Consider the following 23,061-nt stretch of genomic DNA (forward strand, 5'->3'; position numbering starts at 1 on the left):
CCGGCCATCTGCAAGACTGCACGACTTCTGCACAGCAAGCCCGCCGAGTAATTTCCTGGTGAGTGCTTTGGGGTCCGAGAAGCCCCGACCCTGAGCAGCTCCAGCACCGAAGTGCAGCCTCCCAGCATCTCCACGATCTGCGCGGGGCCCTTCTGCTTTTTGCTGCTCACCGCGTTGTTTGGCTACTAGCCCGCTGGCTGGTGGCCTTCTGAACGACGCCCGACGACATCACTGCTGCTGGTCTGGTTGCTCCAGGCTGGCCCTGGCTCCCTTCCCGAAGAGGAGCACCCCGGACCCTCCTGGTCCACTCAAGACGCCATTTTAGGTCCACCGCGTGGGCCTTGCATTTGCCAAGACTTGTTGCCCAATCCTGGGTCCAGCGACGTCGAGAGCATCATCCATCGTGGGACAGCTCGCACCTCCATCCTGGTCGCCGACAACGCCTCCTGGTCCGAGAGACTGCAGAGCCCAGCAGCGCCCACTCACCTGACTGCGGTGACTTCGCCCGGTGCCATCCTGGTGCCCACTTAATCACTGGCTAGTGATTCAGAACTTGGTCCCCTCTGCTTTCAGGTCTTCTTCTTCCCTGATCCAGGCTTGGATCACTCCGAACTTTCTTCACTGGCCGCCTGCCAGCAACTCTTTCTTCAGGCTCCTGGTTCATCAACGAAGACATCCGACGACACTTGAACCCTATGCAGCCGCAGCCCCTGGGCTAGGTAAACCGAGTACTCCGGTGCTCCAGCGTAGGCCCACTCTCTAAGTGTCTACATCCACTTTCGTTTTTGTCCTACCTAGTCGGGTTCGCCCGAAAACACTAACTTTGCATTTACTAGGATCCATAGACTTTGTTCCGCATTACGCGTGAGAGTTCCCACTCTGCACACGACGTCCCTAGGTCTCCTGCTAGTAATCTAAAGGTTCAGTAGTCCAGTCCTAGCGATCCCAAAGCCTATGAGAGTAGTACTTACCTGCTAGTAATTTCGCATTCCACTTTTGTAGTATATGGTTTTTCGTGCCCCTCGGGCATTTGTGTAAATTGTGCGACTTAAAGTATTTTCGTAAGAGTTTTGTTGTGTGCTTAGCTCCCTGTCTCATAAAGAGCCAGGGTAGTCTTGTTATAAATAAATACACTGTTTATTTTCATAACAACTTGTGTGGTGTCCTTTCACTGGGTGTTCAAGGGGTAATGTGATGGTAAAACAGCTGGCTTAACACGCCCTCTAGAGTCTTAGCCTTAGACTGCTCGTATCCATGCTACTAGGATAGCTGGTCTATAAGGTTGACTTACAACCAATCATCAATAAGGGTTGTTTGGACTGATATATAGTGATCACTAGAATAGTGAGCACTGCACATCAGGCCAACTTCTCACATTGGTGAGCAGCGGTTGGGATTTGAGCTTGCTGTTGTTTTACCACACATGCCCTAATAATATCGTGTGAAAGATCACATAAGTACTAAAGGTACATATAACGTAGCTTAGAATACTCTGAGTTCTACTGAACCAGCTGTTGTAGCTCCTAGGGCCTAGCACACCCTAAACTACAACTCTAGCAAGGGATCAGTAGGCAAACATATAGTGTAGGTAAGTGCACCACTTACACCTCACTAGAAAAGCATGTCTACCCATGGAGAGTCTACAGAGACTCCCCTTGTGGTTATTGACCCTCCACAGGTCACTTCAAGATATGCAGCTCTCAGTTTTCAGGAGATGAGACAAGTGTGTACCTCCAGGAAACTGAAACAGGGGTCTAACCCCACCATTCCCTTTCTAATAGGCCTCTTAGAGACCTATGATGCGAGAAAGCTTTCTCAGCTAGATGGGAATATGCCAGCCTTAGAGGGTACCACTGGGGATCCAGACCTCCACAACACTGTAAATACAGTTGGGGAGGAGGATCAAGAGGAACTCTCTGGGGATGAGGTAGACAAAGGTCTTGAGGTAGTCAGAAGGCTAACCAAGGCCAACTTAGACTTACTTGGGCTAGGATCTGGGGGCCCCCCAGTACTAACCCGAAGTGGGCCTAACCTTGGAGGTAGAAGAGATAGATCTCTTTCTAGGGACTCCAATAGATCTCTGCACTCTAATGCCTCTTCCCAGAGGAGGAGAAACTCTCCACAGAGGAGAGTGACTTCCCCTCAGAGAATAGAGCATGAAGCTAGGATGAAACAGGCTGCTCTGAGGATTGAAAGGGAAGAACTTGCCCTGGCCAAAGAAAAGCTTGCCTTTGCTAGAGAGCAGCAGATGAGTGGGCTAGCTCCCACTGGTGGCAGCAATCTCCCAAGAGATAGAGAGAAGGGTTTAGATACTAAACACCTGACTAAAATAGTGCCCCCCTTTAAGCAAGGGGATGATATCCAGAAATGGATGGCTGCTCTGGAGAGGGCCTGCACTGTGCAGTGCATTCCCCAGAGTCAGTGGGCAGCTATACTGTGGCTCTCCTTTGATGGTAAAGGTAGAGATAAGCTCCTCACTACAAGAGTGGAGGATGCTAACAATTACCAGGTCCTGAAGAATACACTGGTTGATGGGTTTGGTTTAACCACTGAGCAGTACAGGTTGCTGTTCAGAGACACCCAGAAAACACAGTCTCAGGACTGGTCTGACTTTGTGGATTGTGCCACTAAGGCTTTGGAGGGCTGGTTGCTGGGTAGCAAGGTTACAGATTACACAGGATTGTATAATCTAATGATGAGAGAACAAATTTTAAACAATTGTCAGAACCAGTTGTTGCACCAGCACCTTGTTGATTCAGATCTGACCTCTCCCCAAGAATTGGGAAAGAAGGCAGACAAATGGGTCAGGACAAGGATCAAGCAGAACCAGAACCAGAACCAGGGTGGTCAGAGGAAAGCAGACCAGAAGGGTAATGCAAAGAGTGAACAAAATGACCAGAAGTCTTCACCAGGTCCCCAACAAACCAAAGAGGGTGGGGGTCAGGCTTCCCAGAAGAAGAAGACTCAAGAAGGCCAGTCAAAAAGGTGGTGCCAGTACTGCAAAAGTAAATCTCACTGGTTTAGTGAGTGCACCAAAAGAGGAGGACAAACTCCTGCCACTACAGCCCCTAAGGCAACCGCACCCCCTAGTACAGTCAGTAGTGGTAGTGTACCTCCCAAGGCATTAGTTGGGTTAACCTTGGGTACTGAGGGGTCTGACAACTTAGTTGGCACACTCACTCAGGCTGTCCTTGTCTGTACAGGGGATATAGATATGTCCCCTGAAATAAGTCCCAATACTTTGGGCAAATACAGGCAGACACCTTTGATAAATGGCAAAATGGCTCAGGCCTATAGGGACACTTGTGCCAGTGTCACCATGGTGACACCTAACTTTGTGGACCCTGGACAGATCATGCCAGGTACTGATTTCCTGGTGACCAATGCCAGCAATGTCACTACTAATCATAGTGTGGCAATTGTGGCTTTCTCCTGGGGTGGAGTGAAGGGACAAAAGAAAGTTGTAGTCAGTTCAGACCTCCCAGTTGATTGTTTGTTGGGCAATGATTTGGAGTCATCACAATGGTCAGAAGTGGAGCAGAGGACTCACATGGAAATGTTAGGCTTGCCAGCACATGTGCTTGCTGTGACTAGGTCACAGGCCAGAAAATGCCCCACTGAACAGGTGCTGGATCCTGAAACTATGGACCAGACACCTTCCAAGAAGAAGAGCAGTAAGGGTAAGGCTTTGCCTTCCCCCTTGCCCCAGGTTGAGGATCAAGTCTCTGAGGAGGCTGATCTGAGAGAGCTGAGGGAAACTGAGCCTAAAGAGCTTGAACTTGATCAAGTTGAGTTTCTGGGCTCAGGGGGACCCTCCAGAGCAGACCTGGGGAAGGCACAGTTAGACTGCCCTTCCCTTGAACCCCTCAGACAGCAGGCTGCTGCTGAGGCTGCAGGGAATGCCACAGGTGCCCACAGGGTATACTGGGAAGATGGACTCCTGTACTCTGAGGCAAGAGACCCCAAGCCTGGTGCAACCAGGAGGCTGGTCATCCCCTTGTCTCTGAGAGGTTTCCTTCTCACCTTGGCCCATGAGATTCCCCTTGCAGGTCATTTAGGTCAGACAAAGACTTGGGACAGGCTTGTCTCACACTTTCACTGGCCCCATATGAATGAGAATACCAAGGAGTTTTGTCGCTCCTGTGTCACTTGCCAAGCCAGTGGTAAGTCAGGTGGCACAACAAAGGCCCCCCTCATACCACTACCTGTGGTGGGGGTTCCCTTTGAAAGAGTGGGGATTGACATTGTTGGTCCAATGGAACCCCAGACAGCATCAGGGCACAAGTTTATACTGGTGGTGGTGGATCATGCCACCAGGTATCCTGAAGCTATTCCACTTAGGACCACTACAGCACCTGTAGTGGCAAGAGCCCTAGTTGGAGTGTTCTCCAGAGTGGGTTTCCCTAAGGAGGTCGTTTCTGACAGAGGTACAAACTTCATGTCGGGATATCTGACTGCCATGTGGAAAGAGTGTGGTGTGAACTACAAGTTCACCATACCCTATCATCCACAATGCAATGGGCTTGTTGAGAGATTCAACAGGACCCTCAAAGGGATGATTCATGGACTACCTGAAACTCTTAGGAGAAGATGGGATGTCCTGATCCCCTGCCTCTTGTTTGCTTACAGAGAGGTCCCACAGAAGGGGGTTGGCTACAGCCCTTTTGAGCTTCTGTATGGGCATCCTGTAAGAGGACCCCTGTGTTTGGTGAAGGAAGGATGGGAGAGACCTCTCAAAAAGCCTGCAACCAACATAGTGGACTATGTACTTGGTCTCCGCTCCAGGATGGCTGAGTGTATGGAAAAGGCATCCAAAAACCTTGAGGCCAGCCAAGAACTTCAAAAAGCTTGGCATGACCAAAAGGCTGTTCTGACTGTGTACCAGCCAGGACAGAAGGTGTGGGTGCTGGAGCCAGTGGCCCCAGCAGCTCTGAAAGACAAATGGTCTGGGCCCCACACCATCATTGAGCAAAAGGGAGAGGTTACCTACTTGGTGGACCTTGGAACTCCCAGGAGCCCTCTCAGAGTGCTCCATGTTAACAGGCTCAAAGCATATGTTGACAGGAAGGACATGAGCTTGCTCATGGCCACAGATGAGGGACAGGAGGAAGAGAGTGACCCTCTCCCAGACCTGCTCACTCAGAATCCTGATGATGGATCAGTTGATGGTGTTGTCTTTTGTGGCAGCCTCACTGAACATCAGCAACAGGATTGCAGGCAAGTTCTGCAATCCTACAGACATATGTTCTCTCTGACACCCAGCCAAACTGATTGGTGTACCCATGATGTTGACACTGGGGACAGTCTGCCTGTCAAGAGTAAAATCTACAGACAGCCTGATCATGTTAGGGACTGCATCAAAACTGAAGTGCAGAAAATGTTGGAGCTGGGAGTCATTGAGCCCTCAGATAGCCCTTGGGCTAGCCCAGTAGTTCTAGTGCCAAAGCCTCACACCCAGGGTGGTAAGAGAGAGATGAGGTTTTGCGTAGACTACAGAGGCCTCAATGCAGTCACTAAGACTGATGCCCACCCAATTCCAAGAGCAGATGAACTTATAGATAAATTGGCTTCTGCCAAATTCTTAAGTACATTTGATCTGACAGCTGGGTATTGGCAAATCAGGTTAGCTGAGGAGGCCAAACCCAAGACAGCATTTTCTACCCCTGGTGGGCATTATCAATTTGTGGTAATGCCCTTTGGTTTGAAAAATGCACCTGCCACCTTCCAAAGGTTGGTGAATCAAGTCCTCACTGGGCTGGATGACTTCTGTGCAGCATATCTTGATGATATTGCTGTCTTTAGCTCCACCTGGGAGGATCACCTGGTCCACCTGAGGAAAGTGTTAGAGGCTCTGCAAAAGGCAGGCCTCACTATCAAGGCCACAAAGTGCCAGATAGGGCAGAGACAGGTTGTATACCTGGGCCACCTTGTAGGTGGAGGCCAGGTTCAGCCACTGGAGAGTAAGATACAGGCCATCAAGGACTGGACTCCTCCAATCACCCAGACCCAGGTTCGAGCTTTCTTGGGCCTGACTGGGTACTATAGGAAGTTTGTCAGAAATTATGGGTCCATAGTGACCCCTCTTAATGACCTGACAAGCAAAAAGATGCCAAAGAAAGTTCAGTGGACAGCAAGCTGTCAGAAAGCATTCAATGACCTAAAGCAGGCCATGTGCACAGCACCTATCCTAAAGAGTCCAGATTACTCCAAGCCATTCATTGTCCAAACAGATGCTTCTGAGTCGGGTGTGGGGGCTGTTCTGTCTCAACTGAATTTTGATGGTAATGATCAGCCTATTGCTTTCATTAGTAGGAGGTTGACACCCAGAGAGAAAAATTGGTCAGCTATTGAGAGGGAGGCCTTTGCTGTGGTCTGGGCCCTGAAGAAGCTGAGGGCCTACTTGTTTGGCACTCACTTCACCATTCAGACAGACCATAAGCCCCTCTTGTGGCTAAATCAGATGAAGGGTGAAAACCCCAAACTGCTTAGGTGGTCCATTTCCCTACAGGGGATGGATTTTACAGTGGAGCATAGACCTGGTACTGATCACAGCAATGCTGATGGGCTCTCCAGGTATTTCCACTTAGAGCAAGAAGACTCACCTGGTCAAGGTCAGTTTATTGTCCCAAAGTTTGGGGGGGGGGGGGGGTCATGTAGGAGAGTAGGGTCTGCAATCCTATGATCACCCAGATTTTTGCTTTTTGCTGCACTGGTTTACGACTTTCCCTGGCTGTGGGCCTGCTAATCAGACCCACAGCCTAGCTGTTCTCTCTATCCAAATTGTACTCAGGTACTGAATTGGCACTGGGCCCTCTCTAAGACCCTGTACCCAGGGCTGAGGTACCCAGAAGTCTCCCAGGGGCTGAAGCATGTATTGTGCCACCCCTGGGCTGACTAACTAAACTGACACAACTGGCTGCACGACAGCTGGGGCAAGGTGGTGTAATCACCCTTTGCTGTAGATATAGTATACCTATATCTAACCCTAAAATGGACACACAGATCTCCTATCAGTCACTCCTATGGCAGGCCTTAACAATCCTGAAGGCAGAGTGCTTGGAATCGTGTGAGATGGTGCTCTGGCATGAGCTGAGCCTGTCTGCGGCTTTCGGGATCCATCCCTTAGCCGTTTCCATGATATCGCATACCATATACTCTTAAGTGCATTATAATCCTCGCGGTTATATGCCAACTCTGGTATCGCTTTATCAAAACATGTCGAGTAAGGTGTCATACGAATTGGAATACTAACCCCTCGCCAATTCTGGCGACTGGGTTAGCATTCCACCCTTCTAGAGGGACACAACATGTATGTAACCCCTAACCCCGGTTAAAGTCAGACAGAGCCTTAGCATCCACAAAATGGATGCTGCCACCGAGACACAAGTCTGCCCTCCTGCTGCTGGGAGTCCTCCCAGAGCAGGAGATAAGGACAAAGGGTTTCCTGCCAGGGGCGGTGCCAGCACCGTCCCAGACAGGGTTTTGTGTATTGTAGGTAGGCAGGGCTTCAGAGGAAGGTGACTGCACGTGGCACCCCGGTGCTCACTGTGCATAGGCTGGCTTGAACCAGTTCCAGGGTCACTCCAGACCCTGTGCTGGGGAAAAGCCCGCCAAGGAAGTGGGTGTAACCACCCCCCTCCTAGTCCCACCCCTAGGGCAGGACTTAGTCGCGTGCCAGCCACTTTTTACAGGATAAAGGTAGGAACTGGCCCCCTTCCAAATCAGATCATCTTTGAATCCTGAAACTACTTTCTACGAAAGGAACTCAAGACTTCTTCCTAAGATTTCTCCCTTGTGACTAAGGAGTAGTCACCCTGCATCCGCAGGCACCATCTTAAGAACACTGCGGTCTGCTGCAAGTCCTTCCTCCGGAATCCGACTGCCCAGCTCGACGAGAACCGGCTTCCCTGGCACCTCTGACCTCTACCCACCTCTACAGCCCAGCTGAGAACCGTGGGTGCGACGAGACCTCGAGGGACCGGCCATCTGCAAGACTGCACGACTTCTGCACAGCAAGCCCGCCGAGTAATTTCCTGGTGAGTGCTTTGGGGTCCGAGAAGCCCCGACCCTGAGCAGCTCCAGCACCGAAGTGCAGCCTCCCAGCATCTCCACGATCTGCGCGGGGCCCTTCTGCTTTTTGCTGCTCACCGCGTTGTTTGGCTACTAGCCCGCTGGCTGGTGGCCTTCTGAACGACGCCCGACGACATCACTGCTGCTGGTCTGGTTGCTCCAGGCTGGCCCTGGCTCCCTTCCCGAAGAGGAGCACCCCGGACCCTCCTGGTCCACTCAAGACACCATTTTAGGTCCACCGCGTGGGCCTTGCATTTGCCAAGACTTGTTGCCCAATCCTGGGTCCAGCGACGTCGAGAGCATCATCCATCGTGGGACAGCTCGCACCTCCATCCTGGTCGCCGACAACGCCTCCTGGTCCGAGAGACTGCAGAGCCCAGCAGCGCCCACTCACCTGACTGCGGTGACTTCGCCCGGTGCCATCCTGGTGCCCACTTAATCACTGGCTAGTGATTCAGAACTTGGTCCCCTCTGCTTTCAGGTCTTCTTCTTCCCTGATCCAGGCTTGGATCACTCCGAACTTTCTTCACTGGCCGCCTGCCAGCAACTCTTTCTTCAGGCTCCTGGTTCATCAACGAAGACATCCGACGACACTTGAACCCTATGCAGCCGCAGCCCCTGGGCTAGGTAAACCGAGTACCCCGGTGCTCCAGCGTAGGCCCACTCTCTAAGTGTCTAGATCCACTTTCGTTTTTGTCCTACCTAGTCGGGTTCGCCCGAAAACACTAACTTTGCATTTACTAGGATCCATAGACTTTGTTCCGCATTACGCGTGAGAGTTCCCACTCTGCGCACGACGTCCCTAGGTCTCCTGCTAGTAATCTAAAGGTTCAGTAGTCCAGTCCTAGCGATCCCAAAGCCTATGAGAGTAGTACTTACCTGCTAGTAATTTCGCATTCCACTTTTGTAGTATATGGTTTTTCGTGCCCCTCGGGCATTTGTGTAAATTGTGCGACTTAAAGTATTTTCGTAAGAGTTTTGTTGTGTGCTTAGCTCCCTGTCTCATAAAGAGCCAGGGTAGTCTTGTTATAAATAAATACACTGTTTATTTTCATAACAACTTGTGTGGTGTCCTTTCACTGGGTGTTCAAGGGGTAATGTGATGGTAAAACAGCTGGCTTAACACGCCCTCTAGAGTCTTAGCCTTAGACTGCTCGTATCCATGCTACTAGGATAGCTGGTCTATAAGGTTGACTTACAACCAATCATCAATAAGGGTTGTTTGGACTGATATATAGTGATCACTAGAATAGTGAGCACTGCACATCAGGCCAACTTCTCACACTGCCTGATCAACCTTCTTTGTTCAAGTCCCCTGTTGTTAATAGATTTCTTAAGGGCCTCACACACATGTTTCCTCCTGTTCCGTTTGTGATGCCTCAGTGGGACTTGAACCTGGTTCTTACATTTCTGATGTGCGCTCCCTTTGAGCCACTTCACAACTGTCCTCTTCGCCTTCTGACTTTGAAGACTGCTTTCCTGGTTGCCATCACCTCTGCCAGGAGAGTGAGTGAGCTCCAGGCCCTTTCTTGTACTCCGCCTTTCCTTTCTGTCCATACGGACAAAGTGGTGCTGCGTACCAAACCTTCTTTCCTGCCCAAGGTTGTCACGGCCTTCCACATCGGGCAGTCTATCACCTTGCCAACCTTCTTCCCGCCACCGCATCCCTCTAAAGAGGAAGAGCGGCTCCACCGTCTGGACCCAAAACGTGCGCTCTCATTCTACTTGAATCGCACACGCCAGTTCCGGGTGGATGACCAACTCTTTGTTGGTTAAGTGGGCGCGAAGAAGGGGAAAGCGGTGCACAAGAGGACCATCTCCCGGTGGATCATCCTGTGTATCCAGGCATGCTACTCCTTGGCTAGGAAGGAGCCTCCTGCTGGATTGCGGGCTCATTCTACCCGAGCCACGGCGACTACCACTGCCCTGGGCGAGGGAGTGCCCTTACAAGACATCTGTCAGGCAGCTACGTGGGCTTCGCTGCACACGTTTGCAAGACACTACTGCCTGGACAGCCAAGTCCGGAGGGATGGCTTCTTTGGCCGTTCTGTCCTCCGGGACTTTCTGGTGTGATTTGGTTCGCAGACCTACCACCGGGGTTGGTATTGCTGGGGTATCTATTCTAAGGTAAGGAATCTAATACTAACGTGTCTCTTTCAGATGCACAAGTTACTACTTGTGTAACGATATATCTGTAAGAGACTTTAGTTAGTATTAGATTCCTTACCGACCCACCCATCCTCCCTGTTCTGCGAACCAATATCTAGGGTTAGGGTTGTCCCCTTTCAGGGCCCTAGTTTCAATGGCACCAGTGTTGGTTTTTAACATGGCTCTGCGTTTCTGGCGCGGAAAAGCTGTGTCTAAGAACTGACGTCAGCACGTGGAGGCGGCGTCTAAGTACTCCGACGATGTCATCACGGCGCCCACGACGCCGACGACGGACGCGGAGCCGCAGACGACGCCTACCGACGCGCAAGGGTACTGCTACACAAAAATTTCCGGATCCAGTCTGACGCCTGGGGATATTCTAAGGTAAGGAATCTAATACTAACTAAAGTCTCTTACAGATATATCGTTACACAAGTAGTAAATTGTGCATCTCCCACTGCAACAGTCCAGTGCATTTCCCCATCTACCCCTCTCCCTCAGCATTATTTTATGGAGAATGTCTTTCACAGGGCGTGTTCAAATGCATGTCTCCTCCGTCCTTTGCTTACCGTCAGCAGTGAGCAGTGACTTTTGACCCGAGCCCCAAGCACCTGGGCCTGTGGGTTGGACCTCAGCCCCACTTCTGCCCATAGCACCTGTATTTCCAATGACACAGGAACGATGCAACCAGTGGAGCAGTCACCATGAGTCTAGAGAAAAAGAGAGCATAAAAGTAATTTCAATTAGAGAGCGGGAGACAGCACCACTTTCAATTCCCCCTTCCCAACAGAAAGTTCCTCTCACTGTTTTTTTTCTCCAAATGTAACATTATTAGACAGGACATGCCAAAAAAGCTATAGATTAGTTCACCGATGAAGATCAATTTAGCAAACGCCACCTAAAGTGTCCTTTGTAAGTCAGCCACGAGCCTACCTTCAAGTTTGCACGGTATTGGTCGCAGGTGGCTAGCTTATATTTGACTGCATTGTCAGCTTGCGGTATCTCATAACAACACCAAAATGCAGAATACGAAAAATGATTCCCTCACACCTTAGAAACAAGAGACCATTGTCTGCATCTTTGGGAGCCAATTACTTCTAAGCCTTCCTCTCTCAGGTGTGGCTCAGTAAAAACATAGTTTGTAGATGTGCTGGTGGAAAGGCCAGAGACACGGGGGACATATATTGGCCAAGTACTGAGATGAAAGCAGCTAGAATTCCCAGATATCTTCTGGTAGGGGGCTATTTATCTCAATTTTTTCTGGGATGGGATTATAAATTACATTTATATCTGGCGGAAACTTCTACAATATTCAGTTGTTCTCTGTTGGGTAAAAGTGTGATGTGCATTTTCTACTTATATATCAAAAAGAGAGGGAGGAAGAGGATAAAGAACCAGGCTCGCCCTCCTCAAATTATAATTAAACAAAAAACCCACCGTGCACCACACATTGTCCACAAATAAAAATGCTCCTACGTATTTCGCAAGTCGCAGCACGCCCCAGTCCGTAGAGGGCTGGGATGGCCCTAATGATGAAGCATGTCACCGTGGGGAAACCCTGGTGAGTGAGGGAATACTAGAAAGAAAAAGCATTTTCTTTCTCCACCTTATCTAAGCTACTCCAACCCCATTGAGTGTTGTGAGTACTATTCACTGACAAACCAGGCTCTTGGTCCCAAGGGTTTTTTGTTTAGTGCATTTTCTACTGTCATTTTCATTTTGATAATGCGTTTGTGATAGTGTTGTACCTTCCATGGTATAATTCTACTGATGGATTAAGTAAAGGGGCATAATCTCTGGCACAATAATTCTATTATCATATTTCAAGTGGCATCTTAATTCTAATGGTATGGTTTCTTGAACACTATAATTCTGATAACCTACTCATGCTCATGGCAACTCTGCATTATCTGCTGTATAATAACTTATTGAAATATGTATACTTGCACACTGCCCTTTATGGCATCATTTCTCATGCCACTTAACTCTTTTCAGAATTTCGCATGCAGAAGTTGCAAAATGACTTATTGCAAAATATATGAAATATTGTTTTTCCACTCGGCACTGAAATGCTTATCGAACAAGAATAGAGATACCTTTATGGTGACTCTAAGGATATAGACTCTTTTCCCATTATGACCTGCGGGTGCCTTTCTACCTACAGGCAGGATCACAACCACTGCTTCTATGGCTACTTTATTAGAGAACCTTCTGTTGTCATAGGCGGACACCCCACTCTTGTGGAATGCCCTCCGCAGTGTGCTTCAATTTGAAAAAGTTACTGTTTTCTGTTGGGGGGACTTTTGAAATATAGACATCAGGGAGCTAGGACTTGGATGGATCCCCCACATTTGCTGCTCAGAATGCCTTCTAAACCTAAAACTATGGCTAGAGAAACACAGTCTCCTTACCTTTACTTGATGTTAGAGATTATAGTTCCTAGAGAACATCATGTGTCCTGCGTTGCCAACATTTCCACAATAGAAACTTTACCCATACCTTATAAGTGGATGCGCATATTGAATAGGAGGGGAATGGGCCAAAACCGGAACTATGTCACTGCCCTTGCAATATGTACTATACAGGGGAATAGCTTGATATTCTCTCACGCAATGTGTGCATCCACATATGTACCTATGTTTTCTTTTTGGTTTTCCCCCTATTCTTTTCTCATAGTATTATTTTTTTAGATCTCTCCTAGCGTTGCAGCGCGCATGTGCTTCTCGCTCTGCGAGACATATTGTGGATGAGGAGGTTTGAGAGGGGGACTTGAAGCCCCGCCCCTCTTTTTCATTAGCTGGCATCACCGTTTATGTAAAACGGTGGCCACCAAGTGAAACGGAAGCTTTTTAGTTGCCGCCCTTTCCCCTTTTCGTCTGGCCTATCCGGACCGGATCGTCTGCTTCACGGCTGTCGTGAAGCAATTTGTTATCTTAATAGGGGCCATGTGTTTCTAATTAGTTAATCGCTTGCTTCATTCCGCAGAGCGAGCTTTAGGGGGGTCATCTGTTTTTAATTACACCTCATAATGCGACCTTCCAAACGCGCCGCATTTACATAAATGCGACTCATGGTATCGCCTCGGCTGCCACTTTGCCCAGGTCAGTTGTAAACACCGCAAATTAGTATGTTTTTTTTTGCCTCCTGTTTTATCCTGCCTCTGGAAGGTGAAGCGTGTCTAGCAGGGTGCCCTGTCCCGGGGCCTCAAAAAAAAAGGGAACGGAGGCGTTTGAAGTTACATCTAGCTGGACAGCTGCCTCGCTCTCCACAGAACCAAACCAGCGCCGGCTGTGTCACTGCCATTAAACCGCTTCCCACAGACCGAGAGGAAGCCGAGCAGCCCCGCTGCACTTCTCGAGGGAGAAGGGCGAGCCCCGCGCAGCACAGGAGTAGCACGTCTCCGGAGGCACCCACCGCCACGGCCTCTCTTCATGGAACTGTTGTGCTGCAAGGCGCTGGCGGTGAGGTGAGCCCTAGCGGACCCGGCAAGTGCTGCTCAACCTCCTGCGGGTCGAGAACTACCTGCCGTGGTGCTCCTACTTCAAGTGTGTACAGAAGGACATGCAGCCCTACATGCGCAGGATGCTCGCCACATGGATGCTGGAGTTTTGTTTCCTAAAGACCACACGCAGTTCATGCTGAGGGACCCCCCATACCTCACCGTGTGCCCCCAACCACACAAGGAACATCTCCCCACTGCTTGCATTTATTTTTGCACTTTTTGCCCTTCTCTACCCTCCATTCCGGGCTGGTGGCTGCTGCTCTTCTAATACTTAAGAAATGTTTCAGAAAGTCCCCTCAGGGAGGGCTGCATTAACTTTTACCTCTAAGGGGGATAATAGCATAAAATGTTAACATTATTGACACACAATCTGCTGTTTCTTCCTGTTAAAGTTGGTGTCTATGTATACAAGAGGTGCCATGTTTTGCGCCGTTGATTTGAGCTGTAGGGTGGAGGTGTTGATTCCAGAAGGTTTTTGTAGGGTGCCATGAGTGTCTCACGAGTGGGAAGGATTGCAACCCCTGGCTCACACCCGGTAAGATACCTCGGGGTGCCCATCCTCGTGGAGTTCGGCTGTACCCTGAGATGACAAAAACACCCCACCCCTCCTTTAGAGGCTCTGTATGACCCCTCTTCACCTCTCAACCGCCCAGAAAAGACGTCCCTTGGTAGCCCATATCCCCAGCTTTATTTTCATGTATCGGGCTTCTCTGTCCAACTTTCCTTTGATTTTTAATGGTTTTTTAAACTAAGCGCCGGCTTGAGCATGCATGTTTTTTGCTTCTCTGTTGGTGTTTCTCTGCCCCCCACACGTGCCCGGTCTCTCTCCCCATCTCTCCCTTCTATCTCACTCTGTACCTTTCTGTCTTTCTGCCCCGTCCCTCTCTTTCGTTTCCGTTCTCCTTCATCTTTAGCTCCTTTCATGTGGTTCTCTTATGTCACACACTTTCTCGCTTTCCTTTTTCATTCTTTCTTCTTTCCCATCGCCCGCTCTAATCTCTCACAAGTTTGCTGTCTCCCGCTCTTTCCCACTGATTCGTTAGGTAGTTTCTCTCTCCTTTCTCGTTCATTCTCTCCCTCCAGCTCACCTGCTATTGATTCTTTCTTCTCCACTCTAACTCTACATTCCTCTATCTATTTTTCTCTTCTCTTTCATTCTCTCTCACTCTTCGCTACTTAGTAAGCGTTATATAAATGCAAATACTTACTTCTTCACCCTTTCTCTGGCTTTCTTCGCCCTCGTTTCGCCTTCCATTATACCATTTGCCAGCACTCTACTGACACCTAGAACTCTTGCAGACTTTCGCTCGTTCCTTCTCACCACCCCTCTACCATCTCTACCTTTCAGTTCCTCGTCCCCTTCTCGCTTTCATTTATGTTTTACACTATTTCTCGCGACCCTTTTTCCTTCACTTTTTTCTTCCAGTCGCCCTTTTCGGGCGCTGCGGCACTGCGGCCTTCAGCAGCCCTCCATGGCGGCGCCCAATCCTGATGGGCACGGCACAGGTCTCCCGGGGACCCCGCGCAGCACCTGGCTGTGAGCAGTAGGCAGGGTAAGCTCGGTCAGTGAGATTTATTCCTTTCTATGTCTGTGGACGAGCGGCGGCACAGCTCATCTCGATGTTTGTATATAGACATGGCTGGTGTTATTCTTACATAGTATAAACTAATGCCGATCTGTGGCAATCTTTTTAGGTCTTCTTCCCTTTCTGCCCCCCAACACACACTTTTTTCTAATGTAACTTTAATAAGCGCGGCACCGTCTTCATGGACACCGCGCTATGCAATGCAATAGGTGTTGCTTTTGATATTGTAAATAATAATGCCTTTTAATTTTTTTTAAGTCATCCCGATTTACAATGTCAATAGCTCAAAATAATGTCATTGCGAGACCTATTGCTATGTAAATGCTTTTCATTGTTTATTGGGAAGCATGATGTTCACTTTGGTAATTAAGACACTGAAATCAACATTTAGGGGACTAATGTGGCTATCTTTGAGACAAATGTCTTGGTCCTCATTAACAATGGTGAGAGAGGGAAGAATGCTCGGACGACTGGATAGATGTCAGCTGAAGTGTAGGGTTTGAAGAGAGAAATGTTAAAACCTAGAGACACGGGTAAGTAAACAATGTGAAATACGTCCGTAGGATGGAGACTTCTGTTAATAGGATGAAGACATAAAAAGACAGATATCTTATTACAAAAACAATAAATAATAATCAGTGTTAGTATGTTGATTGGTGGAAAACTGTCATTTAAAGGAGAGCTTGCTTGATGTCAAGTGGAAAAGGTGAGGTGGTGCAGTTGATTTAACAGGCATAATAGAAAAATATGGTTACTCTGATGTCTAGCACTTGGAAGTCTTAAAAATGCTAGGAAAAAGCTTCAAATGACCCTACATTTGCGGCGTTTAGGATCTGGAGATTGGCGGCCATACACACGTTTCTTTGTTGTATTTACAATATTGTCCGCAAAAAATTTGGCTTACTTTCTGTGACATACAGATGACTCTCACTCAGACTGAAAACACACTACCTCACGGTTCTTTCCTATGTAATCCTGTACGAGAATGTCTGCCAAATTATACAGATTTGCAAATCATGGCAGTGCAATTTTCGAAAGGCTTAACCTTTCAGATGATTTTTTTGGCTGGAGGATCGCAAGAGGTTTTTCTTTGCTATTTCGTTTGTGTGTAAAAAGAAGAAATGGCACATCCTTTAATACGACTTTCCAGAAACTAACCCTGGAGGACAGTTTAAGGATTTCTTATTTTTTTGCCCTGTCTTCAAAAAAGTTCTGTTGAAATTCTCACTTGAGGTGAGCAATCCTAAAATGATACCCACTGGCAGGGCTATACAGCTACATTCATGAAAGGGCCGTTTTGCGAGTCTTTAATAGCGATTCATAAGGAATCGCTATTAAGGACTTGCAAAACGGGATTCATGTAGGAATTGCTAAATAAATTGCGATTCCTACACATTCCTTATTTGCGATTAGCAAATTGCTAATCGATTAGCAATTTGCTAATCGCAAATAGGGATGCGATTTCAAGGGTGCCAGGGGTGTCCAAAGGACACCCTGTAGCACCCCTGAAATGCAACATTACACAGGTGTTGCGCACACACATGTCCAAAGGACATGTGTGTGTGTAACATGCAAAAGAAAAAAATGCACTAAAGTGCTTTAATCTATTTTTTCGCTATTTACCACGAAGTCAGACTTCGTGGTAAATAGCGGCCAAATATAGCGAATTCGCAATTTAAAATTGGTTGATGAATTGCATTTAAGGAATCTCTAATAGAGATTCCTTAAATGCAATTCCTCGAACAATAGCGAATTCTATAATAGCGATTATTGCATTTGGGATGATGAATCCCAAATGCAATAATTGCGCTCGCAAAGGGCCAGATTCTCAGAATCTGGCCCTTTGCGAGCCGATTTTCGGTTCATGAATCTGGCCGATAGTCCCTTCTGGGGAAGAGAGACATGAGCGAAAACATGATCTACTGAACAAAGAATATAGCACTATGATAGGGGACAGAAAATAAAGCATACATTTGCTTGGATTTCTGTTAGGAATCCAGTGTGACGAGGAGACCATTTAAATAACCCTGGGGATATATGCTGAGGAACTTTTACTTTTTTTCACAAAACAACCATCAGTCTAAGGGAGGGGAACATTCCCAGGCATGGTTGAGAATGTGACAGACATAAAATGTTCACCAGACGACCTAGGCAAAGATATTCTTCAAATGGCCTTATCAGCCTGTGCATTAGCCTGGGAGCAAATGTCCAAAGTCCAGTATTTGCACAATGCCCCCTAGTAATATGATTGCGGTTACACACATCGAGCATCGTTTCAGCATTTTTATAGAGCTGTATCCCGACATTCGGCTGTACCTCGGGATCAACTGCACTAGGTTTTCTAACTTTGAACGCAGTAGGGGCAAGATGCGAATGTACCAAGTGGTAGTCTAAGAAATTATAGATTTGGCATCATAAGAGAAGAAAGGCGGAAGACAGATGAAATAAAGAAGAAGAGACTAGCACAGGGACTGTGTATTGTCACAGTTGCAGCATGATGGCCTTTGAGAGCAAATTTTAGGTATAGTTCATAAGAGGAGTGTAGTATGCCAATATCCCGTTTACCGTGGAGCTGTTTAAGGGATGGTTTGCACACCTCTGATGTACCTTCGATATTCCCACCAGTGTAGGTGGAAACCTTGCTTAGTACTTTCCAGATGGTAGGAATCGTTCTGAGGGTCAAGGTGAATATTAGGTCTAACATTCATGCACTTGGTTTGTTTATTTTAGGTGATGAATTCCATGTTGAGCGAACTAATATCGTGTAAAGGAGGCTTTCTGGAGGTTGAAAATCAAAAATGGCGTACATGCATGCAAGTATTTTGTCCCAAACTTCTTTTAATTGCGAGCACCCAAACATGAGATGTAGTTTTCGACTGAAAACTACAGCATTTGTTATCATAGTTGATACCCGGTTTATGTAGTAGCATGCTTGGTGTCCAATAGGCTCTATGGAGGGTGAAGAATTTCGAATGTGATAGTTATGGGGTAATTGTTTTGGTGAACGAAAGACGCCAATTTTTTCTGTGAACTGACTTGTGTTGGACTATGCGGGGTGGGTAGAGGACCATTCAATTAGCTATTTCTGATGAGTCACATGTATTATTTGGAACTCGAAGGCTTAAGTAGAGAGAAGATTTTTGACATTATACGTTCATTTAAAAAAAAATAAAAAAATTAGCAATTGAAGACAGGAGAGATGGACCTTCTTGATTGGTAGAATTACAAGTTCTTGTGATCGAAGCTCCGAGTTTAAAAAAAAAAGTTGTAAAATTCTGTATTATTCTGTTCATAAATGCTTTGTATTGCAGCAAAGGAATGAGTTTTTGTTTTTAGCTCACATCTTCGATAAAGGATTGCTTTCTGACACAATTCCTCCCACACGATGGGCATTCCATTTATCTTGAATTTGTAATTGAGCCATAGAGAACCTCTATCAGAGTCCTTGACTTTGATAGTTGGATTTTTTAAAATCACTTCTTAGAATCACTTCTTTAGTATTTTTTAATATAATCTTGGAGCGAGTAAGATTAATTTGGGGGATAGAAAGAAACAAGACTAAGGATAGGTGTCCAATAGGGCTTCCTCTAGAGATATTCAATGGGGTGATGATTACTCTTAGTAATCAACCTATGTACTCATTGTCTTAATAGAAAGGCTGAGTGATAATTCTTAACCCCATCGATGCTAAGCCTCCCCTCCATGCTAAGTCTTTTTTGGCTATTTGGGGCAGTTCGTGCTTAGGCCTCTGTAACTTTTTGACCACATAAGGAATCCACACCAAATTTGCGTCCTTTTCTTCCAACATCATGGGGTTTTAAAGGTATGCAGCGTTTGTTGATTCCGCTGGAGGGGACCCAGAAATTAGCCAAAATACAGCTACATTTTTTTGGGGGGGTGGAATGGGGAAAAAAGTGCTGCAGTAGAATGTGTCTGTTTTTCCCTGCACATGGTATCAGGAATTGACAGACTTGTGTCACAAAACCAACATTTTTTACACATTTTTGGCATTTTACTGGGACATAACATATCTTTGCTATGTTTTGTACTTCCAACCTCCTTCCAGTTAATGGTAGAAATGGGTATGAAAGCAATATTGGATCCTGGAAAGCTATTCATTTCAGAAAAGTAGACACATTTCTGAATTCAGCAAGGGGTCATTTGTGTAGATCCTTCAATGTTCTTTTTAATCAAAACTAACAGCTGAAAAAAAGAAAAAATTGAAAATGAGTTGAAAAAAGAGCCATGTATGCCAACGTTTTCACCTGTAACTTCTTCCCAAGTAAGACAGATATTTAAAAGCAATATACCGCTACATCATCTGGACTCCTCTGGTTGTGGGAATATATAGGACTTGTAGGTTCACCAAGAACCAGAGGAATCCAGAGCCAATAACTGAACAGTGTCTTGCTATGTTTTTTTTTATTGTGTACCGGGTATATAGCAATTCATTCGAAAAAATAAAAACAGTGAAAAAAGCGGTATGAAAGATACCTATGTATTTCCCAAATGGGATCAAAATATAGAGTTTAGAAACAGTAGCTATTTGCACATCTACAAAATTGTGGCTACCCATACTAGCATGTGAATTATAGGAAATGTTTTCTTTTTTCAAACTGACTTCTTTTTTACATATTGTCTTACATTTGGAAGTCAGAAATGCATAGAAAGTCAATAGGTAATAACAGTTGCTCTATTTATTTATTTTAGAAACTTATAAAGTGCACAGCTACCCCCAACAGGGGTGTCCCGGTGCTAAGATAGGCGGCAGATGCAAGTATCAGTAGGGGGCTAAGGGCTGGAAAACAGCCAGGTCTTCAGCACACGTTGGAAAATTGTTTCAGACCCGGGCAAACACAGGGAGAGTTGAAGGCTGTTCCAGGTTTTGGCAGTAAGCACTGCAAAAGCTCTGCCACCCATTCTGGACCAGAGGAAACGGGGAGTCGCCAAAAGGCGAAGATGATTCGCTCTAAGGGCGCAGTTAGACTGAGAGTGATTGAGTCGAGCTCTAAGATAAGCTGGACCACGACCCTGAATCGCTCTAAAATCCAGGACAAGAAACTTGAACTGGATACGTTTGATCACTGGAAGCCAGTGAAGCTTCTTCAAGTGGTGTGAAATCGAATGGTGATATGGGATGTTGCAAATCAGCCCCGCGGCCACGTTTTGACCTATCTGCAGGCGTATGATCAAATAATCAATCAATCAATCAATCAGAGCATTTGTATCGCGCACTACTCACCCGGAGGGTCTCAAGGCGCTGGGGGGGGGGGGGGGGGGTCCGCTACTGCTTGAACAGCCAGGTCTTGAGCTGCTTCCTGAAGGCGAGGTGGTCCTGGGTCAGGCGGAGGTGGGTCGGAAGGGAGTTCCAAGTCTTGGCGGCCAGGTAGGAGAAGGACCTTCCTCTTGTGGTGGCTCTTCGGATGCGGGGGACGGCGGCGAGGGCGTGGCTGGTTGATCGAAGCTGGCGCGTGGGAGCGTAGAAGTTGAGGCGGCTGTTGAGGTATCCTGGACCTTGGTTGTGTAGGGCTTTGTGTGCGTGGGTGAGGAGCCGGAAGGTGATTCTCTTGTTGACCGGGAGCCAGTGCAGGTCTCTCAGGTGTCCGGAGATGTGACTGCGGCGGGGGATGTCCAGGATGAGTCGTGCTGAGGTGTTCTGGATCCGCTGGAGTCTCTTCTGGAGTTTGGCGGTGGGTCCGGCGTAGAGGGAGTTGCCGTAGTCCAGACGGCTGGTGACGAGGGCCTGGGTGACCGTCTTCCTGGTCTCGGTGGGGATCCATCGGAAGATTTTGCGTAGCATTCTCAGGATGTGGAAGCACGACGAGGAGACGGCGTTGACTTGTCTGGTCATGGAGAGGGAGGAGTCCAGGATGAAGCCCAGGTTGCGTGCGTGGTCAGTTGGTTTGGGTGCGCTGCCCAGGGCGGGGGGCCACCAGGAGTCGTCCCAGGCGGAGGGTGAGGATCCCAGGATGAGGACTTCCGTCTTGTCTGAGTTCACACTGGTGCCCCTACATAAAAATTATTTGCATAGTCGAGATGTGAGGTGATCAGGGCATAAATAATGGTCCGACGAGAATCCAGAGGGAGAAAGTGAATGATTTTGTGGCGCATGTACAGTTTACCAAAACAGGCAGAGGAGACCTGGTAGATTTGGGATTTGTAAGATAGCTCATTTTCAAACCGGAACACAAGATTCCTAGCTAAGTCCACAGGTTTCGGGGGGGGGGGGGATTCTGTGTTGCCCTAAGTCTCCTGATAAAAATGCTACCTCACTTGTGTGGGTAGGCCCAGTGCCCGGGACAGGAAATGGCCCAAAACGCAATGTGTACACTCCACACTTTTACTGTGAAAACAGACCCTTTTTTTGCAAAGTGCCTAGCTGTGGATTTTGAATCCTAGCTCAGCCGGCACCTAGAGAAACCTAGCAAACCTATACATTTTTGAAAACTAGACATCCAGATGAATCTTGTATGGGGTGACTTGAGTGGCTCTCACCAGTTTCTGTTTCTCAGGATCCTTTGCAAACCTCAAATTTTGTACATAACCCCCCCACATTTTCTTCACATTTCTGTGATGGAAAGTTCTGGAATCTGCGGGAATCCACAAAATTCCACCGACGCCTCATTCCTCAAAGTCTTCAGATACAAATGGTACCTCACTTGTGTGGGTAGGCCAAGTGCACGCATCAGGACATGGCACAAAACGCAAAGTGGCCACACCACACTTTAACAGTGAAAACTGACCCTCTTTTTGCAAACTGCCTAGCTGTAGATTTTGAACCCTAGCTCTGCCGGCACCTAGGGAAACCTAGCAAACTTGTATATTTTTTTAAAACTAGACACTCAGGAGAATCCAGGTTCTGTTACTCAAAATCCCTTGTAAACCTCAAACTTTGTGTAAAAAAAACAAATTTTCCTCACAATTCTGTGATGGAAAGTTCTGGAATGTGCTCAGATCCACAAATTTCCACCCACCCTGCATTCTCCAAAGTCTCCCGATAAAAATGGTACCTCACTTGTGTGGATGGATCAAGTCCCACGACAGGCAAGGGCCCAAAACATATTGTGGAGGCATCAACATTATCACAAAACAACCTGGTTTTGCAAGGGGGGCACCTGGGTTTTTGGCCCTGGGCTCAGCAGCCATTAAAGGAAACCTACCAAACCCACACATTTCTGAAAACTAGACATCCTGGGGAGTCCAGTGAGGTATGGCTTGTGTGGATCCCCCAAGGTTTCCCTACCCAGAATCCCCTGCAAACCTCAAATTTAGCTGAAAAATAAATCAAAATTTCCTCACTTTTCTGTATGGGAAAGTTGTGGGATCACAGGACTGACACAAATGTCCTATCACCTAGCGTTCCCCCCAGATCTCCTGATAAAAATGGTACCTCACTTGTGTGCGAAGGCATACTGGCTGCAAAAGGAAATGGCCCAAATCGTACTGTGGAGACTTCAAAATTACCTATCACAAAACTATCTGGTTTTGCAGGGGGCACCTGCTTTTCTGGCCCTGGGCTCGTGGGCATCTAGGGAAACTCACCAAACCCACACATTTCTGAAAATGACACCCTGGAGAGTCCAGTGAGGTATGGCTTGCATGGAACCCCCATTGTTTTCCTACCCAGAATCCCCTGCAAACCTCAAAATTAGCTGAAAAAAACACTTTTCCCACACATTTTTGTGTGGATCACTGTGCCAGCACAAATGTCCTACCACCTAGCGTTCCCCTTGGTCTCCTGAGTAAAATGATACC

General features: G+C 47.4%; 1 protein-coding gene across 6 annotated transcripts in view; it reads right to left on the reverse strand.

Moving 5' to 3' along the window:
* Positions 1-23,061, reverse strand: part of TCTN3 (tectonic family member 3) — a 947,116-nt gene that overhangs the window by 390,890 nt on the left and 533,165 nt on the right. For 3 of the 6 annotated variants that reach the window (XR_013598563.1, XM_078652315.1, XM_078652314.1), the window contains exon 13: positions 10,788-10,928. The exons of 2 other annotated variants lie outside the window; for them this stretch is intronic. Coding sequence is in view for 2 of the 4 variants with exons in the window: in XM_078652315.1 (XP_078508441.1) it covers positions 10,788-10,928 (141 nt within the window). In the remaining 2 variants the exon portion in view is untranslated. Of the gene's footprint in view, positions 1-10,787; positions 10,929-23,061 lie in introns of those variants that run through there. One more of the 6 variants, XR_013598564.1, reaches the window with a different exon arrangement.

Source organism: Lissotriton helveticus, chromosome 7 (assembly GCF_964261635.1).
Source record: "Lissotriton helveticus chromosome 7, aLisHel1.1, whole genome shotgun sequence".
Taxonomy (NCBI): domain Eukaryota; kingdom Metazoa; phylum Chordata; class Amphibia; order Caudata; family Salamandridae; genus Lissotriton; species Lissotriton helveticus.